At 41.8% G+C, this 14,282-nt stretch overlaps 1 protein-coding gene across 5 annotated transcripts in view; it reads right to left on the bottom strand.

The window, feature by feature from the left end:
- The window catches only part of LOC117973044 (unconventional myosin-VIIa-like), a 64,836-nt gene that overhangs the window by 9,096 nt on the left and 41,458 nt on the right, over window positions 1–14,282 (bottom strand). For all 5 annotated transcript variants that reach the window (XM_059031167.1, XM_059031163.1, XM_059031165.1 and 2 more), the window contains 17 exons: window positions 13,281–13,490; window positions 12,747–12,950; window positions 11,721–11,897; window positions 11,459–11,548; window positions 11,209–11,336; window positions 10,224–10,350; window positions 9,952–10,071; window positions 9,286–9,459; window positions 8,752–8,979; window positions 7,906–8,076; window positions 7,611–7,728; window positions 6,877–7,003; window positions 6,001–6,170; window positions 5,073–5,263; window positions 4,833–4,957; window positions 4,036–4,193; window positions 3,584–3,737 (listed from right to left, as the gene is read on the bottom strand). In XM_059031167.1, the coding sequence (XP_058887150.1) occupies window positions 3,584–3,737; window positions 4,036–4,193; window positions 4,833–4,957; window positions 5,073–5,263; window positions 6,001–6,170; window positions 6,877–7,003; window positions 7,611–7,728; window positions 7,906–8,076; window positions 8,752–8,979; window positions 9,286–9,459; window positions 9,952–10,071; window positions 10,224–10,350; window positions 11,209–11,336; window positions 11,459–11,548; window positions 11,721–11,897; window positions 12,747–12,950; window positions 13,281–13,490 (2,672 nt within the window). The remainder of the gene's footprint in view (window positions 1–3,583; window positions 3,738–4,035; window positions 4,194–4,832; window positions 4,958–5,072; window positions 5,264–6,000; window positions 6,171–6,876; window positions 7,004–7,610; window positions 7,729–7,905; window positions 8,077–8,751; window positions 8,980–9,285; window positions 9,460–9,951; window positions 10,072–10,223; window positions 10,351–11,208; window positions 11,337–11,458; window positions 11,549–11,720; window positions 11,898–12,746; window positions 12,951–13,280; window positions 13,491–14,282) is intronic.

The raw sequence follows: 14,282 nt of genomic DNA, 5'->3' as shown, positions 1-14,282 counted from the left end.
AGTTCAACCTTCAGCAGGCTATTGAAGATCATCAGTTCAACCTTCAGCAGGCTATTGAAGATCATTAGTTTAACCTTCAGCAGGCTACTGATGATCATCAGTTCAACCTGCAGCAGGCTATTGAAGATCATCAGTTCAACCTTCAGCAGGCTATTGAAGATCATCAGTTGAACCTGCAGCAGGCTATTGAAGATCATTAGTTTAACCTTCAGCAGGCTATTGAAGATCATCAGTTCAACCTTCAGCAGGCTATTGAAGACCATTAGTTTAACCTTCAGCAGGCTACTGAAGATCATCCGTTCAACCTGCAGCAGGCTACTGAAGATCATTAGTTCAACCTTCAGCAGGCTATTGAAGATCATTAGTTTAACCTTCAGCATGCTATTGAAGATCATCAGTTCAACCTTCAGCAGGCTACTGAAGACCATTAGTTTAACCTTCAGCAGGCTATTGAAGATCATCAGTTCAACCTTCAGCAGGCTATTGAAGATCATTAGTTTAACCTTCAGCAGGCTACTGATGATCATCAGTTCAACCTGCAGCAGGCTATTGAAGATCATCAGTTCAACCTTCAGCAGGCTATTGAAGATCATCAGTTGAACCTGCAGCAGGCTATTGAAGATCATTAGTTTAACCTTCAGCAGGCTATTGAAGATCATCAGTTCAACCTTCAGCAGGCTATTGAAGACCATTAGTTTAACCTTCAGCAGGCTACTGAAGATCATCCGTTCAACCTGCAGCAGGCTACTGAAGATCATTAGTTCAACCTTCAGCAGGCTATTGAAGATCATTAGTTTAACCTTCAGCATGCTATTGAAGATCATCAGTTCAACCTTCAGCAGGCTACTGAAGATCATCAGTTGAACCTGCAGCAGGCTATTGAACATCATCAGTTCAACCTTCAGCAGGCTATTGAAGATCATCTGTTTAACCTTCAGCAGGCTATTGAAGATCATCAGTTTAACCTGCAGCAGGCTATTGAAGATCACCAGTTCAACCTGCAGCAGGCTACTGAAGATCATCAGTTGAACCTGCAGCAGGCTATTGAAGATCATCAGTTCAACCTTCAGCAGGCTATTGAAGATCATCAGTTCAACCTTCAGCAGGCTACTGAAGATCATCAGTTCAACCTGCAGCAGGCTACTGAAGATCATCAGTTGAACCTGCAGCAGGCTATTGAAGATCATCAGTTCAACCTTCAGCAGGCTACTGAAGATCATCAGTTCAACCTTCAGCAGGCTATTGAAGATCATCAGTTCAACCTTCAGCAGGCTATTGAAGATCATTAGTTTAACCTTCAGCAGGCTACTGATGATCATCAGTTCAACCTGCAGCAGGCTATTGAAGATCATCAGTTCAACCTTCAGCAGGCTATTGAAGATCATCAGTTGAACCTGCAGCAGGCTATTGAAGATCATTAGTTTAACCTTCAGCAGGCTATTGAAGATCATCAGTTCAACCTTCAGCAGGCTATTGAAGACCATTAGTTTAACCTTCAGCAGGCTACTGAAGATCATCCGTTCAACCTGCAGCAGGCTACTGAAGATCATTAGTTCAACCTTCAGCAGGCTATTGAAGATCATTAGTTTAACCTTCAGCATGCTATTGAAGATCATCAGTTCAACCTTCAGCAGGCTACTGAAGACCATTAGTTTAACCTTCAGCAGGCTATTGAAGATCATCAGTTCAACCTTCAGCAGGCTATTGAAGATCATTAGTTTAACCTTCAGCAGGCTACTGATGATCATCAGTTCAACCTGCAGCAGGCTATTGAAGATCATCAGTTCAACCTTCAGCAGGCTATTGAAGATCATCAGTTGAACCTGCAGCAGGCTATTGAAGATCATTAGTTTAACCTTCAGCAGGCTATTGAAGATCATCAGTTCAACCTTCAGCAGGCTATTGAAGACCATTAGTTTAACCTTCAGCAGGCTACTGAAGATCATCCGTTCAACCTGCAGCAGGCTACTGAAGATCATTAGTTCAACCTTCAGCAGGCTATTGAAGATCATTAGTTTAACCTTCAGCATGCTATTGAAGATCATCAGTTCAACCTTCAGCAGGCTACTGATGATCATCAGTTCAACCTTCAGCAGGCTATTGAAGATCATCAGTTCAACCTTCAGCAGGCTATTGAAGATCATTAGTTTAACCTTCAGCAGGCTACTGATGATCATCAGTTCAACCTGCAGCAGGCTATTGAAGATCATCAGTTCAACCTTCAGCAGGCTATTGAAGATCATCAGTTCAACCTTCAGCAGGCTATTGAAGATCATCAGTTGAACCTGCAGCAGGCTATTGAAGATCATTAGTTTAACCTTCAGCAGGCTATTGAAGATCATCAGTTCAACCTTCAGCAGGCTATTGAAGACCATTAGTTTAACCTTCAGCAGGCTACTGAAGATCATCCGTTCAACCTGCAGCAGGCTACTGAAGATCATTAGTTCAACCTTCAGCAGGCTATTGAAGATCATTAGTTTAACCTTCAGCATGCTATTGAAGATCATCAGTTCAACCTTCAGCAGGCTACTGAAGATCATCAGTTGAACCTGCAGCAGGCTATTGAACATCATCAGTTCAACCTTCAGCAGGCTATTGAAGATCATCTGTTTAACCTTCAGCAGGCTATTGAAGATCACCAGTTCAACCTGCAGCAGGCTACTGAAGATCATCAGTTGAACCTGCAGCAGGCTATTGAACATCATCAGTTCAACCTTCAGCAGGCTATTGAAGATAATCAGTTCAACCTGCAGCAGGCTACTGAAGATCATCAGTTCAACCTGCAGCAGGCTATTGAAGATCATCAGTTCAACCTTCAGGAAGTGCAGGAATGTATTAACGATCATTTGCAAGCCGTTCAACAAAACTTTGGACTATATTTTCCAGACCTTGACTTGGATAAGTATGAATGGATAAGAAACCTTTTCTGCCAACAACCTCTGGAACACTTCAGTATTGAAGGGGAAGAAATGTTGATTGGACTTCATTAACTAAATTAATTCAAATAAACGTACATTTTCATACTTTCACACTATTTTACATTTTATGTTTTTTATTGTTTCATAAAATTCTACCAGTCAGTCATCAGTGTGTCACACAATATTTCGGTGTTGAATAAGGTGGCACAAGCTTCAAAAGTCTGGGAACCACTGCCTTAAGGTGTTGGTGTAAACATGCAATATACTATACGGACACCCCATTGGATAACATCAACTCCTTATTTTGATGCTAGTCACAGGATAACTATAAAAATGTGGTTAATAAAATTCTCCAGAACTGTAAAATGCTCTAAAAAATCCAGTGGCTTATCCCGGCGGGGTAAAAATGGATGAAATCAACCCCTAGTTGAGAATGCTATACAATTCCTTTGATAGTATTGTAGAGTCATTTTTCATTATCGTCAGATAAGCAAATGTTTCATGGTGAAGGGCAACACTAACTGCATAATGGTTATATATTTATATAAAAAAAATACTACAGGTCTAAATGGCTGTTCATCAAAAAAAAAAAAAATCCCAATTTCCTTGGATGAGACAGAGGAGCCACCTGTAACGAACCCCATGTGTGAAGCCCGCGTACTTACTTGACATGGTTTTCAGTGAGCTGCTTGAGTATCTGGCAGAAGATCTCGTCTTTGAGAGGCTCTGATTTCAAGGCAGCTTCAAATATTTGGTCTGTCAGCTCGTTCACGGAACGTGTGCGTTTGGATGGATAGTCACCCATATACTTCATCATGGGTGGGAATCAGCAGTCAAGGAAACACACAGAAGTACTACAGCTGAACACCATAACAATGATTCTGATATATTCTGATTAATACAGTATGGCTGCGACCCGAGAGAGCATGGAGTTAAGCACAGGACTGTGCTTCCTCTTTGCTTGCCTCTCTAATTTACATAGAAAAAAATTGAGGGAAGCAAATTAGTGAAGAGTTGTTGCACAGTAAAGTATAGTACATGTTGTGTTTACTTGTAGAATCTTTTTATCTTAGCTTTACCAAACTTTACCGTGCAGATTTTGCCAGTGAAAGGATATCAATGAACGCCAAGCAGGCCTCCTGAGACAGATCCTCATGACTCAACACTTTCTTGAGCAGGGGCTGTTTGATAGGCTCCCGGGTGCAGCACCACAACTTGTCCTTCCCCCGGCTCTTTGTGATCATCACGCGGCTCAGCGTGTGTTTGGGAGGCGGCCTGGAAACAAACAAAAAGATTGACTTCTTTCACTGCATCTCTCGTATCTCTCAATGGCACAGTATATTTTCTCTCTTTATTATTTTGCTGTATTCAGTGTTCAGGACTTTATTTTCACTTTAACAAGGGTGAGTTTATTTATTCACTTCCTGTGTGACAGGCTTGAGGTCCTATGTGCAACAAAGTGAGCTTGAGGTCCAGATGCGGCCCTAATACCTGCTGCACAGAACACGGTGTGGTGGTAGGATAAACAGGCTTCCTAAGATTAAAATTGAAATAAAGTCTGGAAAATGAAACATTATGACATGTACAGTTATGGCCAAAGGTTTTGCATCACATACAATTTCAGGATTGAGACAAAATTGGTTAATTCTGTAGGGTGATGTGAAATATTTGGCTATAGCTGTAGTGCTAATATGAGGTACGCTTTTTGCAGCCTTCGTTATTACTGTTGAAAAATGTGTCTGCTAGACTGAGAAGTTACTTTTCACACACTTATCTCTTAACAAAAGTGTCAAGAATCAGAGTGACACGTAATTCCAGAGAACAAATATGTGGGTTTGAATTACGAATGACTCCCTGTGCCAAGCTGCAAGGCCTGTCCTTTGCAGTTAACAGTGAGACAACAAATATGCTCACCTGAAGTAATCGTAGGAGAACTCTTCCAGAGTGTATGGCTTCACTTTCTCATTGCTCTCCACCAGTGTCAGCTGGGAGGTCCTGATAGCGTCTTGCCTCTGGTCAGGGGTCATCGTCACCAAGGCCTGGGGACACAATAATACACACCCAGTGATTTAAATGCCTGTTTTGACTTGAGGACATGGTTAGAAGACTACCCTTTGTAGGAGAATCAGCAGAAGCTCGGTAACCGGCACTCACCACAATCTCCAGAGGGGGTTTGGTGGCTGTAGGCAGCACGTAGACACAGTCTGCAGGGAAGTCCCCCTTCTGTTTGGTCCTATCATTGATGCCATGAGCCCAGCCTGAATTCATCACCTGCTCCCCGCAATCCTGGTCCAGCATTATGAGGTCTCCCTTCGCAAAACTCAGGAACGAAGACTCGTCTCCAGCTAACAAAAAAGTATTATTAATAGTAATATTTTTGGTTAGACTTTCTTAATTACACTACAGTATAATATATGGATAAGTACTAGAATTGCATCTCAGCCCATACGAAATAAGTCATAATTAAGCGACGTGATAATGACACATCACCTATTTATGACTTTCCCAACTCTCTGTATGTCTTTTAAACTGCTGTTGTTTTTATTTAAAAAAAAAACATTCCAAACACTGAAAATGGCAGCCGGTTTTCAAAATTCCCACTCTGGAAGCCAGAGAATCATTCATCGGAGACCAAGAAAACTAAAACAAAACAAACAAACCTGCATTCTATATAGACCTTGAAAGTCATGGAATCCATATATTATAAGCTGAAACAAATGGGACTGAAGTGAATTATTTTAGGTTATAATTGCATCTCGGGAATCTGGTGAATTTATCATAAACCACTCAAGCTTCACTCAATTTATGATGTCACCAGAACCCTTCAATGCAATCATAACCTTGTAACTCTCTGCTGCCCATTGTATATATAATCACACGGCAATTACATACATGTTTAGTTCCTAACCTCTTTTGAAATTACACAGTATTTACAAATGTAGCTATTTATTTACTATGCAACCACATAGCAATTGAAGACATGCTGTAAGGTGGTACCCTATTATAAATAAGTTGACCCTGTCTTCTCATTTGAACTGCCTAATCTACTTTCTAATGAACACAACATAGTGCAGACATTCACCAGGGTTTGGATTGTCTTGCAGAGCGACCACAAACTTCGACCTGCTCCTCAGCCCCTCGAGGAAGGTGACGACGAGGTCCCGGATGTCATCTGCATTGTTGGAGGTGAAGGTGTATTCATCCCCTTTAATGGTGGCCAGCGTGAAACTCTGCCCCTGCAACTTGCCTCCTCTGTGATTAAAAGGTTTTAATTAACAAGTGAACTCGCGTTCACCTCTTACTGAGCAACAACTGATAACATCAGGTATTCCCACAATAACTTGTTATCTAAGAAACAAAGAGCTGTATTTTTAACAAGTATCTTTTACAGAACTAGAAACAAACAACTAAGAAATGTAAATCGAGGTTTCCTAAGCAAATTTTTGGAGGCGTAGCGGGCTGTGTTGTGTGACACACTGCCGTTGAGTCTGTCTGCTGTCAGTGAGATGAGGTTAAAAGCTCTAAAACCACAAATGCAGATAAGCTTGTCTCTTTTGCATTGTGGTTAAGACACCTGCTTGTGGTGTGAGGGGTCGCCGGTTCGTGCCCAGTCTCAGCCCTGTTACAGAGGCAAGACTGGAGTTAACACAAAACTATGCCTACATTTTGTATTCTGCCCTTGGAGGAGTTAACAGTATAGTTAATGCAGGAAAGTAAATACATGTTTTGTATAGCATGCAAAGGGTTAAATATCACTGCAGTCAATTATCCAGCTGTTAATAACTAATGTGGAGGGTAAGAATGCTATTATGAACTAAAAAAGCGTATGGTGTATTTAGACTTATTTGCTTTGTTGTTGCTAAGCTTGCATCTAAGTATCTGCAGGAGGGAGAGAAACAGCAGAATCGGAATCCGATTAGGTAAATTAAACAACTGTATTATAATAATGATTGTGTACCTGCTACTGGAGACAGCAGTGATTTCTGGGAAGGAAAGCTCCAGAAGAACTTGTTCTTGCTCATCGACGAAATAAACTCCAGTCCAGTTCACAGCTACAATGACATCGTTCTTAGGCAGACTGGGTCCTAAAGACAGACCGGGGCAGAAGCAACACAGTTAGAGGAGTGATTATCTTAGCTTTTTCACACCTAACGTTTAAACCGTTATTGTAATTCATTGGAAGCCTTAAAACAACAATGTACATGTATACAATACAAAGTGATTTTGGATTGCATAAATATTAACTGTTAGTTAATCTTTGTTCTTATTTCTCTGTTATGGCTGTTTGTGACATTTGAATGTATGTAAATGTTCTACAGGTACTGCAATGTCTGATTAAGTATGCTCTATACTGGTTATTAAATGATTGCTTCAAACATGAGGTCCTGTCTTCCATGCTGAACTGCCTGTTATATAGTTTAAAATCCCTTGTGCTTTCATAATTAATACAGATATACAGTATGACAAGAAGTTGGCAGCTTTTACATCAATAGATGAATGACCACATAACTGCATATTATTTGATCTATTTGGTTGTTGCGTTCACTGTTGTGTGATTATAAAGATCTGAGGAATTGTACTGTATGGGTGTCTTCTTGTCTGTGCCCATTGGACCCCCTTGTAAACTACATGGTGCATCTGATTAGGGGTATCCAGGTGGGAGGCATGTCTAAATAAAGACAAAATAAGTACCTGAAAACTTAAAGGCTTCATAAAACCGAGAAAAAAGCAAAGGCCACTTGAATCGAGCAAAATCCACCACTTCCTCTTTCACTTTCTGGGGGTCCATCCTCTTCTGGGTGTAAACTCCCTGCAGCGATAAAAAAAATATATATATATACTGTAATCTCAGGCTCTTCAACACAGGGATAATCCGCTGTGATGAAAGCCACATTCCTTTCATGTTTTCTATCATGTGTTTTGAGGAACAACATTTTCCTTGTACTTGTACTGTCAAAACATCTCTTGCTGTTATGCTTTTGCCCACCTTTTTGTGAGCTGCCATGATGAACTGAGCCCACTTCTCCACAGTTTTCAACGAGCTGATCTCTCTGTCCGGGATGTAAGAAGGGATTAAACTCAGCAAGCGCTCCAGAAGCACCTCAGAGCCATAGTCTACGTAGTATTGCTGGGAGGCCAGCTCAGCAAGATCTTCTTCCTGAGCAACAGGGACAAAGTACAGAGAATACAGCCCAGGCCCTTCAAACCCAATAGCACATTCACCACTGCATCATATTATACAAAGCAGGGAGTCATGCATACATATTGAATAAATTGCCTTACAATCTACACATCCTACTGCATAAACACTAAAACATATATGACATGCATATTTAACATATGCAGCAGTGAAATAAAAAGTGAACACCAGCTGCCATTATGTTAAGCAGCACTCTTTCATATCTGTAAACCTTTCTAAAACATTGAAGAGGTTATAAAAGTAATAATAGGATACCTGGAATGTTGAATGTGTTTTGCCCCATTGTAAAAGTACAGTGAAAGCTTGGTAAAGCATATTAAAACCATGGCAAATCATGGTAAACTACTATATGATAAATGCATAGTATAATAGTAGGTAAAGCATGGGAAAACTGCAAAAATACAGTGGTAAACTTAAGGGGAAGTACGTATCATAGTGCATTACTTTGTAGTAGAATTCGGCAGCCTTAAGTCATACAGATATTACTAAAATTCCATACCAGTTAAATTTCTACAATAAAGGAATTTAATATAAAAGGGATTTGTAAAGCCTACTGCACGTCAAAACCAAATTGTAAGCAAACTGCCTCCCCCTCACACTTTCTGTCCACACACCCTGGATGGGAGCCCTCACCTTATCACAGCGGTACTCCCCAAACTTGACCCCCCTGACGATCTGCTGGTAGATGAGGTTGTTGGCCACGTTATCCTCACTGGGGTTGTGCCAGGGCGTGAAGATCTCCTTGCGGAAGAACAGCCTCCAGGGGGCGTTGCGCTCCTGCGCGCCCTGCTCTTTGGCGTACTGCTCACACTGAGACACAGCGTCCATCACGTGGTCATTCCCGCTTCCCAGGGAGGACACCTGGAGGGTGGGGAGAGGCAGGCACCGCGTGGGGGTCATGCATATTCAGAGAACTAAAGCCTTGAGCTTTGGTGTAAAATGTTAATGGAACAATGTGATTTGTCTGCCGTCTATTTGTTTGTAAGACCTTGTAAGGTCTTTTATATTCTGGTATATTCTATTTTTTGATAGCAATCTAAAGCAGACTTATGGTCAAAATCCCCAAACTCTATAATATTTTCCCACATAAACAAAACTGTCTGCATAGTCCCGAAAGCATAGAACCAATTCCACAGTACTGATGGATTTTATGTACTGGACGGCTACCTTGTCAAATAAGGCAATGTAGAGGGAGAAGCCGAATCTGTCTTTGAGGCTGATCTTGTCGGCCAGGGAGTTGCAGAGCTCCTTTGCTGTCGTCGCTGAGTCTGTCAGCAAAGTCTTAGTCGTGCCGTCCATGAACGTCACAGGCAGCATGATGGGCTTCTTTGACTTCGTGGCCTGCAAGGACAGAAATCTTTATATTAAGGGATTTGCTTTACTTTATTTATACAATCTTAGTCTGAATTCCGACATCTTCTTTGTTTTTTTAAAATAATAATGCTACTTTGCTAGTTCCACTTCCTTTCGGTCTATGCAGATATCTCACATTAACTTTTTTTTTTTACTGATCTTTTGCAAGACAAAGTCAAATTGTATAGACATGTAGCATTCACAGGCTTTTAGCAGCTGCACTAGTTATATAAACCACAAAGAAAAAGAAAGAAAGCTGGCATCATGTTTTCGAAACCAGAAACCATGCTCCTGGATCCTGACACTGAATCTTACCAGTTAAACAGGGCTTTCCTGGCTTATTTACTGGTTTTATTTTTGTTGTCTCTCTGATTAAATGTGTACGCCTTTTTTCAAATACAATAAGCACTCTTTAAATCACTGTAAATAAGTCCTTCCCTATCTGTTCATAAATAAGAAATTAAATGAATAAATCAATACCTGCAGTTCCAGCCAGCTGGGGGGTTGTGTCCGTGTGCCATTGACAAACGTCCTCCTCAGCCTCTCCTCACAATATGGGGCATAGCCTGGGGGGCCACTGATGATGAAGTTTCTTAAATACTGCAACAGAACAAACAGCATTGCTGGCATGGGGGCTGTAATACAACACAACACTGCAGGTTAAGCTGCCCTATCATGAACAGATATATATTGTGAAGCGACCCTATATTAGACTGAACTGTGGCTTCCTGAAAGAGCCCCTTGGTTTTTACCTTAACAAACTTCTCTGAGGGAGCGAAGCAGCCAACACAGAGAGATACGAGGATCCAGCCTCGAGCATGGCTGCTTTTCGATGGATTCTGGGTCAGCTGCTTTGAGATCTGACAGTAGATCTCGTCCCTGTTAAGAGAAATAAATAATTGCAGTAAAACCTGTATTATTAACAGTCACCTGAAATAAGCTGTCACTTACCAATCGATAAACCCCAGAACAATTATTTGTTGACACCTTAAGTCAGCAGTTGTCTGTCTTAAACAGCCACTATATTGTATATCGAAATGAAAACATATCTGGGTTTTGAGATCTGTCCTCTATATCACTGCAAGAAGAGTGATTTAAAAAAAAAATAAAACACAAGTGCTCTGGCTTTTCTGTTCCGTACCACATCATGGATTATTATTTCTGTGTTACCTGTTTGACAATGTGGGCAATAATCCTAAGACTAGCAGTGCACTAGGGCGGCCATTATGAAAAGCACTTTTAAAGTTATAAAGTTGTCAGGATGTTAGCAAGGAAAAGAAAAATTACAGGCACGTTATTTAAACAACACGTCGGGACGTGTAACGCTATATTTTTTGGAACCCTTCTACTTACTCTTAGTCGTTGCCAATCAGTTTTTATTATTTTCTTCCCAATTTGAAATGCCCAATTATTTTTAGGCTCCGCTCACCGCTACCACCCCTGCGCTGACTCGGGAGGGGCGAAGATGAACACACTCTGTCCTCCGAAGCGTGTGCCGTCAGCCGCCCGCTTCTTTACACTCTGCAGACTCACCGTGCAGCCGCCTCAGAGCTACAGCGTCAGAGGACAACGCAGCTCTGGGCAGCTTACAGGCTATAGAGCGCATCCTGCACTCTAGTGAGTGCTTTTACTGGATGCGCCACTCGGGAGCCCCACCCAACTCTGTTTTGGCTTTCAGATATGAGTAATGGATTAGCATGGTGTTCACTGAGTAAACTGGATTACTGTGGGACGAACCTCAAGGCAGGCCTGAGGATGCCATTGCCGATGATGAAATGCAGCTTCTCCAGGTTGGAGGTGGGCCTGTCCTCAAGCATGCTGTTGCCTTGCAGGGTCTGCTCGCCATCATTCAGTCTTTTTGCAACCTAGGTACAAACAAGACACTCGATAACTTGAGAAAACATGCACTGATGGCTTCAATTCACATGCTAGTGCCTGGGCTGATGGCACCTGCCTATAGCATCCAAAAGGCAGTTGATATATTCACCTCCTCAGTTAACTTTGATTTCTTCTTGAGAGTGAGGGATACAAGTTTGTGCCGCACGCTGTTCTTCTTGTGGCTGTCAATGTGAGCGTTCTGGAATCATATTGAGGAGAATCAACACTTGTGTCATTATCAACAGTCCTTCTGAAGTTAACATCAAGCAACAAAACTACAGACAGAATAACAAGATTGCTGTCCTGTACACAGTCCTACACTTTTAAATGTTGGGATTACAGTTTATCCGTCCTCAGCCAATGCTGCTTACCTCTCCCTCCACCTGCAGGGCCTGGAGTTCCCGCTTGTAGGTCCTCTTTCCCAGGGTCTCGTAGATCTTGGTCATGACTGGGATCTTCTCACTGCCATCGCTCATGGCTGTGTGGTACTTGGGTTCAGGGAGATCACCCATGAAGCGCAAAATCGTGATCCACACAGCCAGGGCTGCCTATGGACAAGGAGAGCATGCTTGATTAGCAAGTGTTGCCTCCAAAATAGGTTCTGCAGAATGTTAACGACCAAGACATCCCTGGCTCACAGTGTTAAATAACTTTACCACCTAGGATTATGATCTCACTACACCTCGGGAACTATTGTCTGGTTTTTCTGTGTTTGCCTGCAAGGTTTCAGATGTACTGGATCCAAATAGTATGAGAGATCTGGAACCAAAACAAAGGGTTTGAAGAAATCTTCTTTCAAATCGTACAGGTTAGGAAATGTGGAAACAGGACAGCAGTGTCAAATAAAACAGGACAGTGGTGTAACTGGTCACTAAGCGAACATATTAGCCACTGTCTAAAAGGGTCCACAGTTAAAAGTGCTTTTTATCCCATTACACAGTATCGTAAACTCTTTCTGGCAGCTGACTGAGTAATAAAAACACTTTTAGCACAGCAGACAGCCAATGACCACAGTAAATAACTTATAGATATGGTAAAAACAATACTAAACTATGCTAAAGTATGAGAAATGCATAGAACCCTGTGACGGAAACATAATGAGTTCTGGTTGTAAATTTCCCTCCCGACCTGTGAGGGCGCTAAGTAGCGAAAGGGAAAGGCTTTGGACGGGTTGGCATGACAGTTCATTTCCTGGGTCGGAAAGTCAGTCAGCCTGGAAAAAGGCAAGACTCCGTTACAGGAACGTATTGACCCGGAAAGGTAAACGAGGTAGCAGCTGCAACTTTGCTACGCCTTTACAATAGTAAATGTGTAAGGGAATTAAAACAGGTCATTTTTGTTAAAAACATTGCCAAGGTGAAGTTTGTTTAAAGCTGCCTATGAACATGATGACTCACCAGTTGATCTCCTTCGTCCTCGTGGTAGAGCAGAGGCTGCTTCAGCGGGCGCCGGACGTATGTGTGCGTCGTGGTGCCCTGGAAATAGGTGGCCGCGAACTTGGCAAACTTATACTCGGAGAGGTCCTCCTCTTCCTCCTCAGGCAGCGGCAAGGAATCATCAAGGTCCTCCTCCTCCATCTCCTTCTGAGCATGCTCCAGATCCTGGCACACAGGGCAAGTGGCAGTGGGAAGCTGTTACCCGGAGCTTTATTGGCTACAACTTAATCCTTTAGCTTCATAAGATACCAGGCCAAAATATCAAAGCATACAGCTTCTAAACTCATCACCAAGCTAGAGAAACCCCAATATGTGTAGGGTAAATGTATGACAACTTTAACATCTGTCTGTTCCTACGTAAAGTAGCACTTTTTCCGGCTGACTAAACAGCATCCTTCCAAAGTTTTTTCATTCAGGACTGACAGTTTCAACTAATGGCTTCCTTGGGTTTATTCAAATATTAAAACATTTTGATCGATGACTCGGCATGCTTACCTCAAACCCAGACGGTGCTTGTCCCTCCTGGCCGGGGAAGGAGTTAGTGGTACCGAGAAAGCCAAACATTTTGTCGACCATGTCAGAGTCGTTTACGGGTTCCTGCCGCGCCTTTTCCATCTGCTCCAGGAGATTCTTCTTCCGCCGGGCCTCCTCCCGCTCCTTCTTCTCCCTCTCTGCATCCTCACGGGCCAGCTGGGCTAGGCGCTCCTGCATCACAGGGACAGAAACAGGGTACTTAGCAATACAGTGCTTCCAATAAACTCACTGCTACTTTCACAAGGTGGCTTCCATCTGTACTGGAAGATAGCAGGGACGATTTAAAGATCTAAACCAGTGGTGCGCAAACGTTTTATATGCCACCCCTTTTCTTAGCATACATTTTGTTGTGCCCCCCCTCCCCCCGACACATATTACATTTTTTTTAAATTTAAATCAATATAAATTGCATAAAAAGTCCAGTTTTAGCTAAATACATAAATGTTAACAAACACATTCTTAAGTTTTGAAATTTGTACTTTGAGATATAATTTATAAATGCTGAAAACGCGTATCACAAATTCAACATTTAAAATCAGTCTATAAATATATTTTTCACACTTAGCGAGTCAACGTTTAGCTAACATTTCTAACAAATAGATGTGTGAAAAATACATGTAACTTAAATCTTTTTTTTTACACTTGGCGATTCAAATCTGAAAAACATTTTCGTTCAGCAATTAAATCTGAAAAAATAAATCTGGGTTTTCACAAAAATATATATATATTTTGCCAGCTAATATGAAGCTAGCAAATGAGCCCCCGCCCATTGAAGCATTTGATTTGGCATTGTATGCTGCAGAGCTGCCCTTACACACCGAGAGTCAATCTCTCCGCTTCCCCACCTCCTCAGTATACTACAATGCCAAAAAAATGTACACATTTAAAAACGTTTAAGAATGGGTTTGTTAACATGTATGTCTTTAGCCAAATCTGGACTTTTTTTGGTTAAATCTAGGACCA

Source organism: Acipenser ruthenus, chromosome 9 (assembly GCF_902713425.1).
Source record: "Acipenser ruthenus chromosome 9, fAciRut3.2 maternal haplotype, whole genome shotgun sequence".
Classification (NCBI taxonomy): domain Eukaryota; kingdom Metazoa; phylum Chordata; class Actinopteri; order Acipenseriformes; family Acipenseridae; genus Acipenser; species Acipenser ruthenus.
This window is presented reverse-complemented; position numbering and strand designations above follow the sequence as displayed.